Below are 21,085 nucleotides of genomic sequence, written 5' to 3' on the forward strand. Positions count from 1 at the left end.
TAGTACCCATGATGGAGCTGACTAATTTCACAACTCCCTGCAGGTTTTTTTGAATCTCTGTAGTTCCCCCAATCCCACCCCAGATGGTGATGCAACCAGTCAGAATGCTCTGTAGAAATTTGTGAGTGTTTTTGGAGACAGACTAAATCTCCTCAAACTTCTCATGAAATATGGCAGCTCTCATGCCTTCTTTGTAGCTGTGTCGATTTGCGCACTCCTTCCAATTCTGATCCCTCTATCAGGACTGGTGTGTGTATTCCTCCTTGAGAGTCTTAGTCCAATTCTTTTCCCAAAAATGGCCTTCACTGTCCTTGGAAACAGAGCATCTAGTTCCTGATAACCAATTTCCCAAGCTGCACTGCACTGTTATAGAACAATATCTTCTGTCATTATTCTATGCAAATACCATAAGTTGCTATGTGGCTGGCGGTTATTGAACAAGCCGAGACTGTAGTTATCACAGAGCCCCTTGACAGCCACTGGATTGTTGACAAACAAGCCGTTTCAGTCTCTGCAGAGTGCAAGATTATGAAGAAATACTTTCCACGACCAAGGACGAAAAAGCCATTTAGCAAAACAAACTGCATTAAGGCATGGTAAATATCCATACAAACAGTAGCCCGGGTTTCTAAAATACCAGTGAAATTACTTCACTTCTGACAAATGTGAGCCCTCGAGACTGAGATTAATACTTACTTGGCTTCTATTCAGAACCTGAAATTGCCAAGCAAAACTGACCTTTTTGGCCATGCTACGGAGAAAGGGAACTGAACCCGGTTGGGAGAGGTTTAGGGTCACAGATCACTGCTTTACTCCTGGTAAGGTTCAATAACCTTGTGCAAGGACAATGGAATTCAGCTCCGATGTTAGACTGGAGGAGTTGGAAATTTCTCACCTTAGAGTAAGGGAGGTTGAAAGAGTTGAGAAACAGTGCACACGATCCCAGAGGGCCGAAATGGGGTAGAGAGGGAGGAGCTGCTACCAATCAAAGCAAGGTCAAGGGCCAGGGTTGCAGATTTACAGTTTTGAACCAATGTTACCTGGGGTGCTGATGATCCAGGCCAAGGACTGGAGGACGAAGGGCCAATGTCTGTGATCAAGGACCGGTGAAAATGCAGGGATGTGGAGAGAATGGTTGGGGTGGGGGGCATGGTGGTGATATAGATCACGTGCAAGCAGAAAAGATTTAGTTTTTTCTTTTGCCTGTGAGTCTGAGAATACAGGACTAAGGACTAGAGGCCCCAAGGTGTTTTGTCCAGGGGTTGGAGGCCTGTTTTTATGTGTGAGTGGGTTGGAAAGAGCTTCATTTTGTGTTGTTCTGCTGTACATTGTAGACAGGCTATGTTGTCGCTGGAATGTGTGGTGGCACTTGTGGGCGGCCACCAGCACATCCTTGGGCTGTGCTGGTTGTTAACCCCTGATGACACATTTCATTGTATGTTTCAATATACACGTGATACATAAATCTGAATGTGAAGGAATCTTTCAATGCAGGAAACACAAATTGGAACTCAGTGCCTGGAAGAGTTTGGGAAGTCAAATCCACATAGGACTTTCACAGTGAACGGCAGGGTCCTGGGTGGTGGTGTAAAACAGAGGGACCTTGGAAGACAAGTATGCAGCTCACCGAAAGTGGAGTCACAGGGTGGTGAAGAAAGCTTTTGGCATGCAGGTCTCAAGAAGTCAGGATAATGACTATAAAAATTAAGAGGTCATTGTGTACAGCAATCTGGTGAAAACACACACGTGTGAGTACAATGTTCAGGTCGAACGGCAATAGAAAAGATGTTATTGAACTAGAAGGAGTGCAGAGAAAATATTACATGGAGATTAAGCAACTGAGTTATAGGAAGAGGTTGGATGGGCGGGGTCTTTATTCCTTACACCATTGGAAACTGAGAGATGGCCTTAAAGAGGTATATAAAATAATGAGGGCCTCGGATAAGGTGAATACACAGTCTTTTTTTCCAGGGTTCACGAATAAGGAAACAGAGGACACGAGATTAAGGTGAGACATGAAAGATATAACAGGAACTTTTTGGTGGGGGGGTGGGGAGAGAGGAGGTCAGCTATTCTTTTATATCAGGGGTGGTTTGTATATGAAATGAGCTCACAGAGGAAGTGGTTGAGGCAGCTACAACATTTGAAATACTGTTTGACAGGTACTTTTAAACAAAGGATGGAATCTGCAGCCAGAGAAAGTGGTTAAAGAAGTTACAGTAACAACTTTTAAATAACAACTGGACATATATATAGATTGGAATGGTTTAGAAGGCTATTGGCCAAACAAAGGCAAAAGGACTTGCTTGGATGGGCATCTCGGTCGGCATGGAGTAGTTGGGCCAAAGAGCCTGTTTCAGAGCTGTATGTTTCTATGGAATTAGACAGGAAGTCAAAAGAAACAATAAATAGCCAAGCAGACCTCCAAAAGGACCCAAACCTTGTCGTGATTTGGAGGCTTGTGTGTCAAGGTAACTCAGAGAGCTACGTTGGCTGGAGTCAGGGCCTTGTGCTTTGGCTCTCCAGTCACCCATGCCAAAAAGGTCAAAGTGTAGAGGCCAGACTTAGAGTGGTTCAACAATCCTCCTGGTTTAGGGGTTCAGCTCAGGGCTAACAACCCTGACTGGTCAAAAAATAATTGGTATGCAAACAGCAATGAAGAATCCTTCCGTAAAGACACAGAGATGGAGGACCTTCATTGCAGCCCTAAATGCCAATGATGTAACAGGTGTAGTAATAATAATTAGCAGTAGAGAGTGCTCTGTTCAGAACCAGCATAGTCTTGTTGGGTCTGGATGGTCATGGATAGATTGAACTCAGTGAACAGGGTCCAGTCCACCATTGGAAAAGGCAACAGAGGAGCAATTAGGTCATGCATCACAAAGTCTTCCACGCACCCCACCGCCACACCCTCCGCACAAAATTCCCCAAAGCTTACTTGATGTTCTCCAACCTGCTCGAGTCAGGTTTCAGTGTCGGTGTGTGCTTCACCATTTTGTAGACGGTGACGATCAGGAAGAAGATGTTGACCTGCCAACAAAAGGAAAGGTCAGTTATGGCTAATACTCACATATTAATCAGGCTCCTGAACCAGTGTAGATAACTTCACTAATTTCAACACCGAACTGAACCCACAACCTATAGGTGAACTTTCACAAACTCCACAACTCATGTTCTCAGTATTATTTATTAACTGATTTATTACTTTATTTTGTATTTGCACAGTTTGTCTTAATTTGCACTTTGGTTCTTTGTCAGTTTTCATTGATTCTTATTGTATTTATTTGTATGACTGAGAATGCCCATAAAGGGTGTTGCCTGGATTGGAGGGTGTACCTCAAGAGAATTGGTTGAGTGTACTTGGCCTTTTCTCCTTGGAGCGACGGAGGATGAAAGTGACCTGATAGAGGTGTATAAGTTGATGAGAGACATTTTTCTCAGGGCTGAAATGGCTAACATAAGGGGGCATAGTTTTAAGGTGCTTGGTAATAGGTACCGAGGGGAAGTCAGGGGTAATTTTTTCACACAGAGAATGGTGGAGTGTGAAATGCATTGCCAGTGACGGTGGTGGAAGCGGATACAATAGGGTCTTTTAAGAGACTGTTAAGTAGGTACATGGAGCTTAGTAAAATAGAGGGCTATGCGCTAGGGATATTCTAGGGAGTGTCTAGAGTAGGCTATATGGTTGGCATAATATTGTGGACCGAAGGTCCTGTAATGTACTATAAATTTCTATGTTCTATGTTCTAAGAAAATGAATCTCAGAGTGATACATGGTGGCATATACGTATTTTGATCATCAGTTTACTTTGAACTTTTAACTTTGCATGAGAGTGCAGAGGAGATTAGATGAAAATACAGGAGGAATATCAGAAAGGTTTTTCTTACAAAGAGTGGTGGGAGTGTGAAGCGCCCTTCCAGGGATCGTGGAAGATACATTAGAGGCATTTCAGAGACTCTTACAATCATGCAGTCATAGAACTCCACAGCACAGAAACAGGCCCTTTAACCTATCCCGTCCACATGGAACTGTTTTTTCTGCCTAGTCCCATCACCATGCATTTGGACCATAACCAATAAGACCATCAGACACAGGAGCAGAATTAGGCCATTCAGCCCATCAGATCTGCTTTGCCATTTCATCATGTCTGATCCCGGATCCCCTCAACCCCATATGGCCTTCTCACCATATCCTTTGATGGCCTGACCAATCAGGAAACTATCAATTTTCGCTTTAAATATACCCACGGACTTGGCCTCCACAGCTGTCTGTGGCAGAGCATTCCACAGATTCACTACTCTCTGGCTAAACAAAATTGCTCCTTACCTCTGTTCTAAAAAGTCACCCCTCAATTTTGAGTCTGTGCCCTCTAGTTCTGGATACCCCCACCAGAAGAAACATCCTCTCCACTTCCAACTTATCTAATCCTTTCAACATTTGGTAGGTTTCAATGAGATACCCCCCCCGCATTCTTATAAATTCCGACGGGTACAGGGCCAAAGCTGCCAAATGCTCCTTATATGTTAACACTTTCATTCCCTAAATCATCCTCATAAACCTCCTCTGAACTCTCTCCAATGACAAGACATGCTTTGTGAGATATGGGGCCCAAAACTGCTGACAATACTCCAAGTGCAGTCTGACTATGTCATATAAAGCCCCAGAATTATCTCCTTGCTTTTATATTCTATTCCCCTTGAAATAAATGGCAACATTAACCTTCTGGGAATCTTGCACGAGGATTCCTAAATCCATCTGCACTTCTGATGTTTGCATTTTCTCCCCATTTAGATAATAGTCCGCACTATTGTTCCTTTTACCAAAATGCAATATCGTACATTTCACAACATTGTATTCCATCTGCCACTTTTTTGCCCATTCTTCCAATTTGTCCAAGTCCTGATGCAATCGCATTGCTTCCTCAGCACTACCTACCCCTCCATCTATCTTCGTATCTTCTGCAAAGTTTGCCACAAAGCTATCAATTCCATTATCTAAATCACTGACAAATAATGTGATATGTAGTGGTCCCAGTACTCACCCCTGAGTAACACCACTAGTCAACCAACCAGAAAAGGCCCTCTTTATTCCCACTCAATGTCTCCTACCTGTTAGCCATTCCTCTATCCATGCCAGTATCTTTCCTGTAACACCATAGGATTTTATCTTGTTAAGCAGCCTCATGTGTGGCACTTTATTAAATGCCTTCTGAAAATCCAAGTAAATGACATCCACTACCTCTCCTTCGTCCACCCTGCCTATTACTTCCTCAAAGAACTCTAAAAGATTTGTCAGGCAAGATTTCCCTTTACAGAAACTAGGCTGACTTTGACTTATTTTATCATCCATCTCCAAGTACCCCAAAGCCTTATCCTTAAAACAGAATCCAACTCTTTCTGAGCCACTGAGGTTAGGCTAACTGGCCTATAATTTCCTTTCTTTTGCCTTCCTCCCTTCTTAAAGAGGAGAGAGACAATTACAATATTCCAGTCCTCCAGGACCATACCAGAATCAAGTGATTCTTGAACAATCATGACCAATGCATCCATTATCTCTTCAGCACCTCTCTCAGTACTCTGGGATGTAGTCCATCTGGTTCAGGTAAGTTGTCCACCTTAAGACCTTTCAGTTTGCCTAGCACTTTTTCCTTTGTAATAGCAATGGCACTCACTCCAGCTCCCTGACACTCACGGACCTCTGGTACACTGCTAGTATCGTACACAGTGAAGTCTGATGCAATGTACTCATTAAGTTCATCTGCCTTTTCATTGTCCCCAATTACTACCTTACCAGCATCATTTTTATAGTGGTCCAATATCAACTTTTACTCTTGATATAACAGAAAAAAAACTTTTGGTATCCTGCTTTGTCTTACTGGCTAGTTTGCCTTCATATTTCATATTTTCCCTTCTTATACTGTTTTTAGTTGTCTTTTGTTGGATCTTAAAAGCTTCCCAATCATCCAACTTCCCACTCACTTTTGCTAACTTGGATGCCCTTTCCTTGGCTTTTATGCAGTCCTTAACTTCTCTTGTCAGCCATGGTTGCCTACCCCTACCATTTGAAAACTAATTCTTCTGTGGGACTTATCTATCCTGTACCTTGTGAACTATTCCTAGAAACTTCAGCCATTTCTGTTCTGCCATCATCCCTGCCAGTACCCTCCTGGGTAAGCTCCTCTCTCATGCCTCTGTATCCCTTTATTCCATTGCGATACTGATACATGTGACTTATGCTTCTCCATATCAAACTGCAGAATGAATTCATCATATTATGATCACTGCCTCCTAAGTTAATGTTAAATTTATGTTAAGTTTCCTAATAAGATCTGGATTATTACACAACACCCAATCTAAGATAACCTTTCCCCGAGTCGGCTTTAGCACAAGCTGCTCTGAAAAGCCATCTCGTCGGCATTCAACAAATTCCATCTTTTGCAATCCAACATCACCTGATTTTCCCAATCCCTTTGCATATTGAAGTCCCCCATTACAATTGTGATAGTAAGTACCCTTATTATATGCATTTTCTAGCTTCCTTCGGAATCAAAACACCACAACTTAGCTACTATTTGGAGGCCTATATATGATTCCCGTAATGGTTTCTTTCCACCCTTAAGGATTCAACATTCTCTGTCCCCTATGTCACCTCTTTATGAAGATGTAATTCTATTTCGTGCCAACAGAGCCACCCACTGCCTGTGCCTTCCTGCCTGTCCTTTCGAATCAAAGTATATGCTTTGAAGTTAAGCTCCCAACTATGGCCTTCTTTCAGCCGCGACTTCGTGATGCCCACAGCGTCATACTGACCAATCTAATGGTGCTATGACTTCGTCCACCTTATTCCAATTGCTTCGCGCATTTAAATACAGCATCTTCAGTCCTGCATTCTTTGCCCTTTTGAATTTTGACTCTACGGTACAATTTAACTCTTTGCTCTGTCTGTGTTTGTACCCAATCATTGGCTTGTTCTTCCTTACATTCATCTTACATACTACATCATCTACTTGTAAACCTGTTGGCTCATCCTCAGCTCTATCATACTACTTCCCATCCTCCTGCCATGTTAGTTTAAACCACTCCCAATAGCTCTAGTAAACCTGCCTGCAAGAATATTGGTCCCCCTCAGATTTAAGTCTAACCCATCCCTTTTGTACAGGTCACACCTGCCCCAGAAGACATCCCAATTACCCAGAAATCTGAATCCCTGCCCCCTCTTCCCATCCTTCAGGCATGCATTCATTTATCTGCCACCTCATTCTATTCCTATCCTCACTGTTCCTCCTCATGTTCCCCTTAAATATTTCACCTTTCACCCTTAACCCATGACCTCTAGTTGTAGTCTCATCCGACCTCAGTGGGAAAGACCTGCTTGTGTTTACCCTATTTATGCCCCTTATAGTTTTGTAAACCTCTATCAAATCTCCCTTCATTCTTCTATGCTCCAGGGAATAAAGTCCTAACCTATTCAGCCTTTTCCTGTAACTCAAGTCCTGGCATATCCTTGTAAATTTTCTTTGCACTCTTTCAATCTTGATCATATCTTCTCTGCAGGTAGGTGATCAGAACTGCACACAGTACTCCAAGTACAATGAAGATCTAGCTTTGGACAGCGTCCAATGGAGATTCATGGAAATTATCCTGGGAATCAAAAGGTTAAGATGGCTCTGGACTTATTGGAGTTTAGAAAAAAGTGGGGGATCTCACTGAAACCTATCAAATACTGGAAGGCCTGGAAAGAATGGATGTGAAGAGTCTAGATAGGACCAGGTACCACAGCTTCAGAAACAAGGCCAATGCCAAATTGTTGGGTTCATTTAAAATGGAAATTGATTAGTTCTTGATCACAAAGGGCATCAAAAGTTACAGGGAGAAGGCAGCAAAACAAAAGGAGAGGCAGCACACTCTTGATACAAACAATGCATTTTGTGTTATGTTTCAATAAATTAAATCTTTATCTTCAAGCATCCAAGCCCTGTCAGAATCATCAGTACCAAGATCATCAATAATCTCCCATTCTTATAATCTCCAATGACGACAAGATCAGCCTTTCCTCATAACAAAGTTACCTCATCTAATTAATCAACCAACACAGCCTTCTCTGAACTGCATCCGATTGGTGTGTGACTGCTAAGTGATAATATCAGTGAACACTGCTTCACATCATGGGAACTGGAATTTTAAACTCTATACTCAACCTCTTTTACGCCATGGACCAATACAATTAAGCAAGGGTTTCATGGACCCCAGGTTGGGAACCCTTGCGGTACTCTTTCCATATCGACCTCTAAACCCCCACCATCCGGGCACTGCTACAATGGGCAGGAGCTACTGAAGCCTGAAGTCCCACAACACACAGCTCCTTCCCTTCAACCATTTGTCTCTTGAAATAACCCGTACGACCCTTATAATTACTGTTAGCAACACTATGACCACTTTACACTACAAAGGATGTTGCCTGCTGTTTTTGTTTTAATTGTGGCCCCACATCACCAGGTTCAGGCCTCAACCATTAGGCTCTAAAACCTGATGTGATAACTTCACTCACTCAACTGTTCCCACAACCAGTGGACTCACTTGTAAGGACTCTTTATCTGATGTTCTGAATGATTATTGCTTACTTATTATTATTTCTGTTTTTTTTCTTTTTGTATTTGCACAGTCTGTTGTCTTCTGTATATTGGCTGTTTGTCTGTCTAGTTGGGTGAGATTTTTCATTGATTCTAATGCGCTTCTTGAATATGCCCACGACAATGAATATCAGGGTAGTATGTAGTGACATAGATGTACTTTGATAATAAATTTAAACTGAACTTTGAAATTTCTTGGAAAAATTGGGTATAGTTTAAGTTAAATTCGTGTTTCTCTTGTGAATATTGTGCCTCTGGTGCTTGTGTCTGTGATGCTGTTGCAAGTAATTTTTTCATTTCATCTGTACATACATGTAGAACATAGACCAGTACAGCACAGAACAGGCCCTTTGGCCCACTATGTGTAATGTCCTTTTAAACTAGTTTAATATTAATCTAACCCTTCACTCCTATAACAAGAAACTCAACTTGACACACCAAAATACTGGGGGATCTCAGCAAGTCAGGCAGCTTCTACAGAGAGGAATAAAGGGACACAGTTTCGGGCCGAAACCCTTCATCAGAACTGGAGAGGAAGGGAGTAGATGCCGGAACAAGGATTGACTTGAGTTTAGATATAGTATGATATAGAAGTTAGAGGGGAGCTATTACAGCTTGAGCTGTTCTGGAGTTTGGAGTTCAATTCCGGCACCGTCTGTAAGGAGTTAGTACATTCTCCCAGTATGGATTTCCTCCAGGTGCTCTGGTTTCTTCCCACAGTCCAAAGATGTACCAGTTAGTAGGTTAATCGGCTAGGGTTCAAAGTGTGGGTTGCTGGGCGGTGCGGCTTTGGGCCTATTGGCTTTTGATTAGGCTGGGGTTAAATCGGTGATAGGTGTGTGGTGCGGCTCGTTGGGCCTGTTCTGTGTTGTATCTCAAAATAAATAAATAACCACGTGGAAGTTTCAGGCGTTGAGTCTGGATATAAAATCAAAATGTTTAAAACTGAGAACGATAAGTTTTTGTGTAAGGGAGTCACTCGGGAAATCAAACCAAAGCAGGTCAAAGCATTGAGTTTCAGATTAGCTTAGGTCTAAGTGAACAACAGAACAGGCCCTAGACGCTGAATGCTCTCCCTTACCTTATGTTTCCAGCTCAAACTTTTCAATGGTTTAGCTTTTTATTGAACAGGGTAAGGTTGGAAAGAAGAAAAGGAAAAAAAAATTGAACTTTCTTTGTCTATAAACTGCCTGAGGGAACTCAGCTTATTCTGATCACATGGTTTTAATACGGTGCTAGAACTTCAAATGAGAAATGGAGTTATTAAATATTAAGTACACAACAGCTGAAGGGGCAGTGATTTGACACATTTATTTTCACTTTCAAATCAATATTACCAGAAAGAATGTTCTGAAAACCAGTTAGTTCGTGATAGATTACTGCTTTTGCACAGAAGGGAGGTCACTGACTTGAATGCATCTACAGTAAACATCTTAGGAAGGGGATTTGCAATGGTAGAACACTCATGGGCCAGGGGAGAGATGGCAGTTCATTCATTCATTCACTGAGTACACAGTGAAGGGGGGAATAGACAAACATGAACTTCAGAACAAAGAACAAAATGAAGCTCTCAGTCTACACTTAGTGGCCAAATTATTCGGTACAACTTTATACCTTCTCATTAATGGAAGTATCTAATCAGCCAATCATGTGGCAGCAATTCAATACATAAAAGCATGCAGACATGTTCAAGAGGTTCAATTGTTCAGACCGAACATCAGAATGAGAAAAGAAATGTGATCTAAGTGACTCTGACTGTGGAATGACTGTTGGTGCCAGATGGGGAGGTTTGAGTATCTCAGTAACTGCTGATCTCCTGGGATTTTCACACACAACAACCTCTAGAGTTTGCAGAGAATGGTGCAAGAAACAAAAACAAGCATCCAGTGAGCAGCAATCCTGTAGGTGAAAACTCCTTGTTAATGAGGGAGGTCAGAGGAGATTAGCCACACTGGTTCAAGTTGACAGGAAAGCACAAAGGAGCATCTCTGAATGCACAACACATTGAACATAGAAGAATATGGGCTACAGTAACAGAAGACCATGAACATACACTCAGTGGCCTCCTCATTAGATACAGGAGCTTTCTACTAAAGCGGCCACTGAGTGTATTTCTCTGTTATCCCTACTCTCACCCATGTTTAAACAACTCCTTTCAGATTGTACAACTGTAAGAAATTACAGAGAATTTTGGGCACAGCCCAGTCCATCATGAAAACAGATTCCCCCATCCATCGATTCAGTCTACACTTCCTTGCTGATTCAGAAAAACAGTAAACAAAATTATGGACTTTGACCCTGGACATTCTTTCTACAACCACCTCCCAAGGTACAAAACCTCCACAGCACAACACCTACAACCAGGCTCAAGGGCAGTTTCTATCCCACTGTTATCAGATTCTTGAGTGGACCTCACAATTGCTAAAAGACGAACTTTTGATCTCCCAATCTACCTCATTGTGGCCTTTACACCTTTTTTTTTTCAGTTCCACTCCTGCATGTAATAAAGTGGCCACTGAGGGCAAAAGGGTGGTGGAAAACAATTTCCTGAGATGGACAACAGTGGTTGGTAAAATGGTAGCTGGTTTATTATGTCACATGGAACATAGAACAGTACAGCATAGTACAGATCCTTTGGCCCTTGGTTCTGTGACTTTTTACCTACTCTAAGATCAATCTGACAGTTGAAATGAAACTGTCGGTGGAGAATGACTGAATCATAGGAAGTCCAACTGAGACATTGGCAATGTTGAATTCAATTTACTCCTTCATCCTGAAAGATAATGACTGGTCAGGATGAGGCCCCCTCATTCAGGACTCGCACCATCCAGTACATGCCCCCTTCTCCTAGTACCACCAGGGTGGAGGGACAGGCAGACACTCTATGATTTAGGAAGTTACTTCCCCTGCACCATCAGATTTCTGAATGATACATCAACACATGAGCGCTTGATGATTAATTTCTTTTGACTATTTAACTTATTTTGGACCATAAGCAAGAATTAGGCCAATGACCCATCAAGTCTGCTCTACCAATCGGTCATGGCTGAGTTATTAGTCCTCTCAACCCCATTCTCCTGCTTTCTTCCCGTCACCATTGATGCTCTGACTTATCAAGAACCTATCAACCTCCGGAGTGTTGGGGTGAATATACGTCTTTACCAAAGGAGGTACCAGGTACCCTTTCCCTCCACTAGCTTGCATGTTACTGTTGGGGAAGGTGTAGCACCTTCTTAGCCTCCCCCCCAAATCAGGGTCACGTGAAATCATGGGAACAGGTCGTACGGACAGCTGGTGCATATCACAAGTCCTGGTTACGTGACCCCGGGCGGACAATCTCCGAAGAGTATTGATAATGGCTGGAGTCACCCATCTTGTAGAGACACTGCCCAGAAGGCGGCAGTGGCAAAACACTTTTGTAGAAAACTTTGTCAAGAGCAATCACAGCCATGGAAAAGCCATGATCGCCGATGTCATACGACAGGGCACATAAATAAATGATGATGATGATCACCCTCTGCTTTAAATACACACAATGACTCGGCCTCCACAGCTGTCTATGGCAATGAGTTCCACAGACTCACCGTGGCAATTTTTACGCCATGGCACTGTACTGTGGCCACAAAACAACAAACTTCACGTCATACGTCAGTGATAATAAATCCGATTTCAGAATATTTGTAAACACCAAATGCCAGAAAACCAGAGACAGATGCATACAAAATGCTGGAGGAACTTTCTGGCTTCTTCCCCTTTCCTTGCTGGTCCTGATGACAGGTCTCAGCCCAAAACGTTGACTGTTTATTCCCCTCCAAGGAACTGCCTGACCGCTTGAGTTCCTCCAATATTTTGTGTATGTTACTGCAAAATTACAAAGGTGGGGAGGAGGTGAAGCCAGAATTGGAGTCAGCCAGCATTGAGGGCAGGAACTTATAACAATCATCAGGCTGAATGCATTGAGATCAATCCATCCTGTATGACACCCTGGTAAACAAGAAACCGTTTGAACTCACAGCCAAGAACAACTGAGTCATTATTTTCCTTTCCTTTAGTGCTACAGATTGAAGAGTTCAGCGGATCTCTGATTACTGGCATGGATCTTAAAACCATCAAGTTGACCAGTCAAGTCAGATCTACCTCAGAGTTCAAACTCCATGTCATAGGACCTGTGGATACAATGGGATATACTGGCCTTCATAAAGCAGGGCATTCAGCAGCAGGGATGCTACATTGAAGATGTATAAGTCGCTTGTAAAGCTGAATTTTGAGTTCTATATGCGATTCTGGTGTCCTGCCTAAAGGAGATATATCAATAATATTGAAAGAGTACAGAGAGAGTTTACAAGGATGTTGCCAAGACTTCAGGCCAGGGAATGATGAAATAAGCTAGGCTTTTATTCCTTGGAGTGCAGGAAAATGAGGGGTGATTTGATAGAGGTATACAAAATTATGAGGGTTATAGGTAGGACAAACAGCCTTTATCCACTGAGGTTGGGTAAAACAAGAACTAGAGGACATAGGTTTAAGGTGAAAGGTTGAGGTAAAACTTCTTCACTTGGAGGGTGTTTAGAGTGTGGAATGAACTGCCAGGGGAACTGGTAGCTGAGGGTTCAAATATAACATTTAAGAGAAGTTTGGATAAGTACATGGATGAGAGGGGTATGGAAGGCTATGGTCCGAGTGCAGAGAAATGAGTCTAGGTGGAAAACCAGGCCAACACAGATTAGATGGGCCAAATGGCCTGCTTCTGTGCTCTATGACTATGAGAACAGCAAGATAGGATTGTGAAGTAGCTGTAGTGAACCAAGCTCACTACCCTGAGCCAGCATGGATGTGTGTCGTCCTGTGAAAGAGCTCGGCTCATGCCTGAGAGGTGTTCACTGCCAACCAGGCAAAGAGAGCTCATTCAGTTCACTCTGGGACCAATGGACCACCCAAACGACCTCAGAAGAAAGGCATGTGTGAGAGGTTGAACTCTGAATGAACCAAATTAAATAAGGTGCGGATGGAGCTGTCCGAGTGATAAGTACGGTTGTTGACATGTCATAATCCGAGCTTTCATTAAAGCATTTCAGGCATACTAATGGTTCCCCAATACTCATTACATGCACTTGGCTCTCTTCATGTGTATGATAACCTTCCAAGAGGTTCAAAGGAAGCTGATATAATTGTGCTTTTGTTGGTAGTCGGAGATGAACTCAGAGTCATGAATATTTGGGAAGTGTGCGGTGGGGGAGATGGGAATGGTTTTTAAGCGCATTGCCAGAGATATTTTATGATATTTTATAATTTGGGATTCACTAAATGAAAGGAGGCATTGAGAACCTTCCAGGAAGCTCTCAGCTCTTCGAGTCTTTTGTTTTTCATTTATTTATTGAGATACAACGCAGAATAGGCCCTTTTGGCCCTTCAAGGTGTGTCGCCCAGCAAGCTCTCAGTTTAACCCTAGACTAATCACAGGACAATTTGCAATGTTCAGTTAACCTACCAGTTGGTTCGTCTTTGGACTGTGGAAGGAAACCGGACACCAGACTACACAGAGGAAACCCACACGGACACAGGGAGAATGTACTATCTCCTTACAGGCAGCAATGGGAATTGAACTGGGGCTGCTGGTACTGTAAGGTGTTTTATTAACTACTATGCTATCGTACCACCATTACTTTCTGAAAATGTCGTCTCTGTTGTAACGTGAGGATTACAGACGGCGGTTTGTGGACAGCAAGGTCTCTCACACACACACCATGTTGTGTATTTACTATTTCAGTAATATTTGAGCAATCTTGGGTATATATTGGTTGATTAAGCATTCTTGTTCACTTAATTCATAATGAGTTATACATATAAATATGTGAACTGCATATGGCATCATGCTACCTCGTGATATGTGCACCTTGCTTAAAGTAACCATGAAGTTGGACCCGCATGTTTGACTCTTGTGTCTTTTGTTAAATTAGTTTCATGTTTTGAAGTTGCAAAACATAACACTGCACACAGACAAAGGGTGCCACCGTAGCTTAGCAGTGCAACGTTATTAAAGCTGGGGGCGCTGGAGTTCGGAGTTCAATTCAGATGTCATCAGTAAGGAGTTTGTACATTACTCCCCATGAGCACATGGGATTCCTTTGGGTGCTCTGGTTTCCTCCCACAGTCCAAAAACGTACCGGTTAGTACATTAATTGGTCATTATAAATTGTCCTCGTAATTACATTTGGGTTAAATAGGTGGGTTAAACAACTCAAGTTTGTTCGACCTCTCGTTAAAGTACACGCCCTCTAATCCAGGCGACATCCTGGTGAACCTTTTCTGCACCCTCTCCAAAGCCTCGTCATCCTTCCTGTAACGGGGCGACCAGAACTGTATGCAATACTCCAGATGTGGCCTAACTAGAGTTTTGTAAAGCTGCAACATAACTTCCTGACTTTTGAATTCAATGCCTCAACAAATAAAGACAAACATGTCCTATGCCTTCTTAACCACCCCATCAACCTGTGTAGCCATTGCATAGCATAGCATGAACTTCACACTTGTTGTTGCCAAAATATATTTGAGCTTTGGGATTTTATTGAAAAAAAATAGGACCTTGGTGTTATTAGCTCAGTTTCCTGGCTTACATTACACTGTACATAATGACCCGTTAATACAAGAACATACAGACATCAGTTTGATGGCAGATGGAAGTGTCAATCAGCACGTTGGTGTAATGTCAAGCACACCACACCCTCTATTAATGCGTGTTGAAAGTCTTCTTCCTTTCCTATGAGCTCTGTGCTGACATAGCCTATTGTTTCAGGCTTAACAGAGTCCCAGGACACCAACTCAACTGTTCCAAACGTGACCAGCAAAACATATCACAAGCTAGAAAAAAGAAATGGCATCAGCAAAAAAAAATGTCTTACCACAATGATGAACGTAACTGGTCCAATGAAACTCCAGATGAAATGATTATCGTTCCTGAGCCAGCAACTGGAGGGAGAGGACAGATGTGCATTGAGTATAGAATCCATACTTGAGGAAATTTCCATTTACTAGCTAGCTGGTGTTCAGCTTGATGGGCTGAAGTAAGGCAGGTGTTCTCATTAATTCATGTACGAAGGATTAAGGGGAAATGATTTAAGGGTTGGGGATAAAAGAAACAGTGAGGGTATAAAGTAATACACAAAATGCTGCAGGAACTCAGTGGGTCAGGCAGCATCTATGGAGGGAAATGGACAGTTATTGTTTCAGGACTGTCCATTTACCTTTCACAGATACTGCCTGACCCACTGAGTTCCTCCAGTGCTTTGCGTGATTCTCCAGATTCCAGCATCTGCAGGTTTTTGTGTCTCCAGTGAGGGCCATGAATCAGAAATATTGGATGCCTTGAGTGGTGATGACCTGGAACTCGCCTCACAGGGTGGTGGGGTGGAAATTGCAGAAACAGAGATGATCAATGATTTCATGAGCGAATTAGATAGCCACTTGAAGGAAATAAATTACCAAACACGGCAGAGAAAGAACAGGGGAATAGAGGCAAGAACTAGCTTGAATGATGTACTTTTATGTAATTAGTGACTCTGTGATTACAGAAGGTCCTCGTGGTCCTCAAAATATCAGCCTACTTAGAGATGGAACCCTCTGCAATAACACAGGCTTGTGGCAATGTTGGGATCCGATCTGTAGGTTTCATTTATGCATCAAGTCAATGCAGTCAGTTTTAGAACAACAGAACAGTTTTAGTGCAAAGATCTTTGGCACATATATATAGTGAGGACACCCAAGACTATTCCAAAGATGAGAAAATCTGCAAATACTGGAAATCCAAGGCAACACAAACACAAATGTTAGAGGAACTGATGAAGGGTATTGGCCCGAAATGTTGACTGTTCATTTCTTTCCATAGACGCTGCCTGACCTGCTGAGTTCCTCTAACATTTTCTGTGTGTGCCTGACTATTGCACAGTACTGTATTTGTGAATGTGAAGCAGAGAGCAAAGGATGTTGGGAATGGTGAGGGTGGAATGCTGAGGGAGGGGTGTGGAACAGGTGGCAGAGAAGGAGTGCCAGAGGTGTGTGATGGCTTGGGTGCAGACTCATCCAGTCCTGAGACACCAGGCAAGGTCATTTGATTCCAAACATTTGGTTGATTGATCATTACAGAATGAATCTCTGGTGCATCCCTCCCCTCCCCCTTTCCATTTGCCCAACCGTGATTCCCCTCACCTGGCCCCATTCCCACTCTCAGTCCACAACAGAGACCTTCATCAGAATTAGGTTTATCATCACTCACATATGTCATGAAATATGTTTTCTTTTGCTGCAGCAGTACAGTGCAATATATAAAATTACTACAGTACAATACATAAAATTACTACAGTACTGAGCAAAATTCCTAGCTACATATATGTACCTGAAAGTATTGTACACTGCTGTACAACACAGTACAGGCCCTTCAGCCCATCATGTAGTGCTAGCACATATAAACCTACTCCAAAATCAATCTAACCCTTCCCTCTATAAAGCCCATAAGCCTTCATTATTTTCCATCCACGTGCCAATCTAATGGTCTCTTAAACGTCTCCACTAAATCAGGTAACCAAAGAATTCTGATCATGGAATGAAATCCACTGGATCCGTGGGTTTCTAAAGTTTCAAAATATTCCCTGAAATCCATTTCTCTAAAGATATCAACTCTGACACTGCACAGTGTGTGGAATTTGCATGTTCCCTCTGTGACCACGTTTGGACTCAGATGACGGCAGAGCAGAGGTGGCTGAAGTTTTGGGGAATAATTCACAAGGTGCAGGATAGATATGTCTCGCGGAAGAAGTTGTTCACAAATGGCAAGAGTAGGCAATCGTGGCTGACAAGGGAAGTTAAGGACTGCATAAAAACCAAAGAAAGGTCACATAGTGTAGCAAAAGTGAGTGGGAAGTCGAATGATTACGAAGTTTTTACAATCCAACAAAAGACAACTAAAAAAAACCGTATGAAGGGAAAAGATGAAATATGAGGGCAAGCTAGCCAATAATATGAAACAGGATACTGAATGATTTTTCAGTTATATAAAGAGTAAAAGAGAGATGAGAGTTGATATTGGGCCACTGGAAAATGATGCTGATGAGGTAGTACTTGGGGAACAAAGAAATGGCAGATGAACTTAATAAGCACTTTGCATCTGTCTTCACTGTGGAAGACACTAGCGTTGTGCCAGAGGTCTGTGAGTGTCAGGGAGCAGGAGTGAGTGACATTGCTATTACAAAGGTAAAGGTGTTAGGTAAATTAAAAGGTCTTAGGGTGGATAAGTCACTTGGACCAGATGGACTACATCTCAGAGTTCTGAGAGAGGTTGCTGAAGAGAGAGCAAATGCATTGGTCATGATCTTTCAAGAATCACTTGATTCTGGCATGGTTCTGGAGGAATGGAAAATTGCAAATATCACTCCACTCCCTAAGAAGGTTGGGGGTGGGGGGGGGGCGGGCGGCAAAACAAAGGAAATTATTAGCCATTTAGCCTAACCTCAGTGGTCAGTGGTTGAGAAAGTGTTGGAGTCTACTATTAAGGCTGAGGTTTCGGGGTACTTGGAGATGGATGATAAAATAAGTCAAAGTCAGCACGATTTCTGTAAAGGAAAATTTTGCCTGACAAATCTGTTAGAGTTCTTTGAGGAAGCAACAAGCAGGGTGGACAAAGGAGAGGCAGTGGATGTCATTTATTTGGATTCTCAGAAGGCTTTTGATAAGTTGCTGCACATGGGGATGCTTAACAAGAAAAAGTCCCGTGGCATTACAGGAAAGATACTGGCATGGATAGCGGAATGCCTGACAGGCAGGAGATGGCCAGTGGGAATAGAAAGGTCCTTTTCTGGTTGGATGCCATTAACTAGTGGAGTTCCTCAGGGGTCAGTATTGGTACTGTTACATTTCACATTGTTTTTCAGTGATTTAGATAATGGAATTGATGGCTTTGTGACAAAGTTTGTGGATGATGCGAAGATAGCTGGAGGGGTAGGTAGTGCTGAGGAAGCAATGCGATTAAAGCAGGATTTCATCAAATTGGACGAATGGGCAAAAAGTGACAGATGGAATACGGTGCTGGGAAATGTATGATAATGCATTTGGGTAAAAGGAACAATAGTGCGGACTATTACCTAAGTGGGGAGAAGGTTCAAACATCAGAGATGCAGTGGGACTTGGGAATCCTTGTGCAAGAGACCCAGAAGATTAATTTACAGGTTGAGTCTGTGGTAAAGAAAGCAAATGCAATGTTTGACATTTATTTCAAGGGGAATAGAATATAAAAACAAGGAGATAATGCTGAAGCTTTATAAGACACTAGTCAAGCTGCACTTGGAATATTGTCAACACTTTGGGCCCCATATCTCAGAAAGGTTGTGTTGTCATTGGACAAAGTCTAGAGGAGTTCACGAGGATGATTCTGGGAATGAAGGGGTTAACATTTGAGTGGCTTGTGGCAGCTTTGGGCCTGTACTCACTGGAATTTAGAAAAATCAGGGTATCTCATTGAAACCTACGGAGTATTGAAAGGACTAGATAGGGTGGATGTGGAAAGGATGTTTCCTATGGTGGGTTGTCCAGAACTAGAGGGCACAGCATAAAAATTGAGGGGCAACCCTTTAGAGCAGAGGTAAGGAGAAATTTATTTAGCCAGAGAGTAGTGCATCTGTGGAATGCTCTGCTACAGACTGTGGTGGAGGCCAAGTCCATGGGTATATTTAAAGCAAAAATTGATAGTTTCCTGATTGGTCAGGGCATCAAAGGCTTTGGTGAGAAGGTATATGTATGTCATTGCGTGGCATCTGGGATCAACCATGATGGAATGGTGGGGCAGACTCGATGGGCTGAGTGGCCTAATTCTGCTCCTATGTCTTATGGTCTTATTACCTCCCACATTCCTAAAAGATGCAGGAGGGTTGGGTAATCTGGTACCGTTAATCAGAGATAGGGTGACAATCACACCAGTGCCCAAGAAGAGCTGAGTGAATTGCCTCAATGACTTACACCCGGGGGCTCTCACATCTGCTGAGATGAAGTGCTTTGAAAGGTTGGTCAAGGCCAGAATCAACTCCAGTCTAAGTGAGGACCAGGACCTGCTGCAATTTGCCTGTTGCCACAATAGGTCTACAGCGGATGCAATCTCACTGGCTCTCCACTCAGCCTTGGATCACCTGGACAATAGTCATACCTATGTCAGGTTACTGTTTATTGATTACAGTTCAACATTCAATATAATCATACCCTCAGTTCTAACCAATAAGCTCGAAACCCTGATCCTCTGTACCTCCCTCTCCAACTGGATCCTTGGGACAGCTCCTTCCCCTCTGTCCCCTCTGTCATCAGATTTCTGAATGGACAATGAATCCATGAACATTACCTCACTATTTTTCACCCTCTCTTTTTGCACTAATATCTCCAGGAGAGCCACAACATTTTGGTCACCTCCCCAAATGAACGATGAAAATCAGGTTGAAAGAGTATAGAGAAAATTTACAAGATGTTGCCGGGTCTCGAGGGCCTGAGTTATAGGGAAAGATTGAATAGATTGGGACTTTAATTCCTGAGAACGTATGAGATTGAGAGGAGATTTGATAGAGGTTTACAAATTTATGAGGGGTTTAAATAGGGTAAATGCAAGCAGACTTTTTCCACTGAGGCTGGGTGGGACTACAACAAGAGGTCATGGGTTAAGAGTGAAAGGTGAAATGTTTAAGTGGAACATGGGGGAAACTTCTTCACTCAGAGGGTCCTGAGAGTGTGGAATGAGCTGCCAGCACAAGTGGTGCATGCAAGCTCGATTTCAACATTGAAGAGAAGTTTGGGTAGGTACATGGATGGTAGGGGTAAGGAGGACTATGGTCCCAGTGCAGGTCGATGGGAGTAGACAGTTTAAATAGTTTCAGCATGTACTAGATGGGCCAAAGGGCCCTCCTTGTCGTAGGCTTTTGTGGCTTGCATGCTTCAATAACTTGGAGAGCTATGTTTGCTGGAGTCAGGGTTTTGTGCTTGACTCTTGATGGAGTCACCCATGCCAACCAGGTCAAAGGGTAGAGGCAAAACTAAAAGTGGTCCAATCCTCCAGATTCGGGGATTCAGCTCAGGGTTAACAACCCTGACGAGTGGAAAAAAAAATTTCGATGGAAACAGCAGTGAAGAATTCTTCTGCATCTGAGTGCAATACCGCATAATGCCACTGGCGTTTAGGACAGCAAGTAAGTAAGTTTTGCACTAATTATTTAATTTAAATTATATACGTATTTCTTATTATGATTTATAGTTTTAAATTTTTTTTAGTATTATGTATTGTAATGTACCACTGCTGCAAAGCAACAAATTTCACAACATCCACCAGTGTTATAAAACCTGATTCTGATTCCTGATGATTCCTCAGCCCAAAACATTGACTGTTTACTCTTTTCCGTAGATGCTGCCTGGCCTGCTGAGCTCCTCAAGGATTT

At 42.6% G+C, this 21,085-nt stretch overlaps 1 protein-coding gene across 15 annotated transcripts in view; it reads right to left on the reverse strand.

Moving 5' to 3' along the window:
* The window catches only part of adgrl2a (adhesion G protein-coupled receptor L2a), an 852,977-nt gene that overhangs the window by 32,388 nt on the left and 799,504 nt on the right, over positions 1-21,085 (reverse strand). For all 15 annotated transcript variants that reach the window (XM_073062547.1, XM_073062548.1, XM_073062549.1 and 12 more), the window contains 2 exons: positions 15,530-15,596; positions 2,939-3,030 (listed from right to left, as the gene is read on the reverse strand). In XM_073062547.1, coding sequence (XP_072918648.1) covers positions 2,939-3,030; positions 15,530-15,596 — 159 coding nt within the window. The remainder of the gene's footprint in view (positions 1-2,938; positions 3,031-15,529; positions 15,597-21,085) is intronic.

Source organism: Hemitrygon akajei, chromosome 12, assembly GCF_048418815.1.
Source record: "Hemitrygon akajei chromosome 12, sHemAka1.3, whole genome shotgun sequence".
Classification (NCBI taxonomy): Eukaryota; Metazoa; Chordata; class Chondrichthyes; order Myliobatiformes; family Dasyatidae; genus Hemitrygon; species Hemitrygon akajei.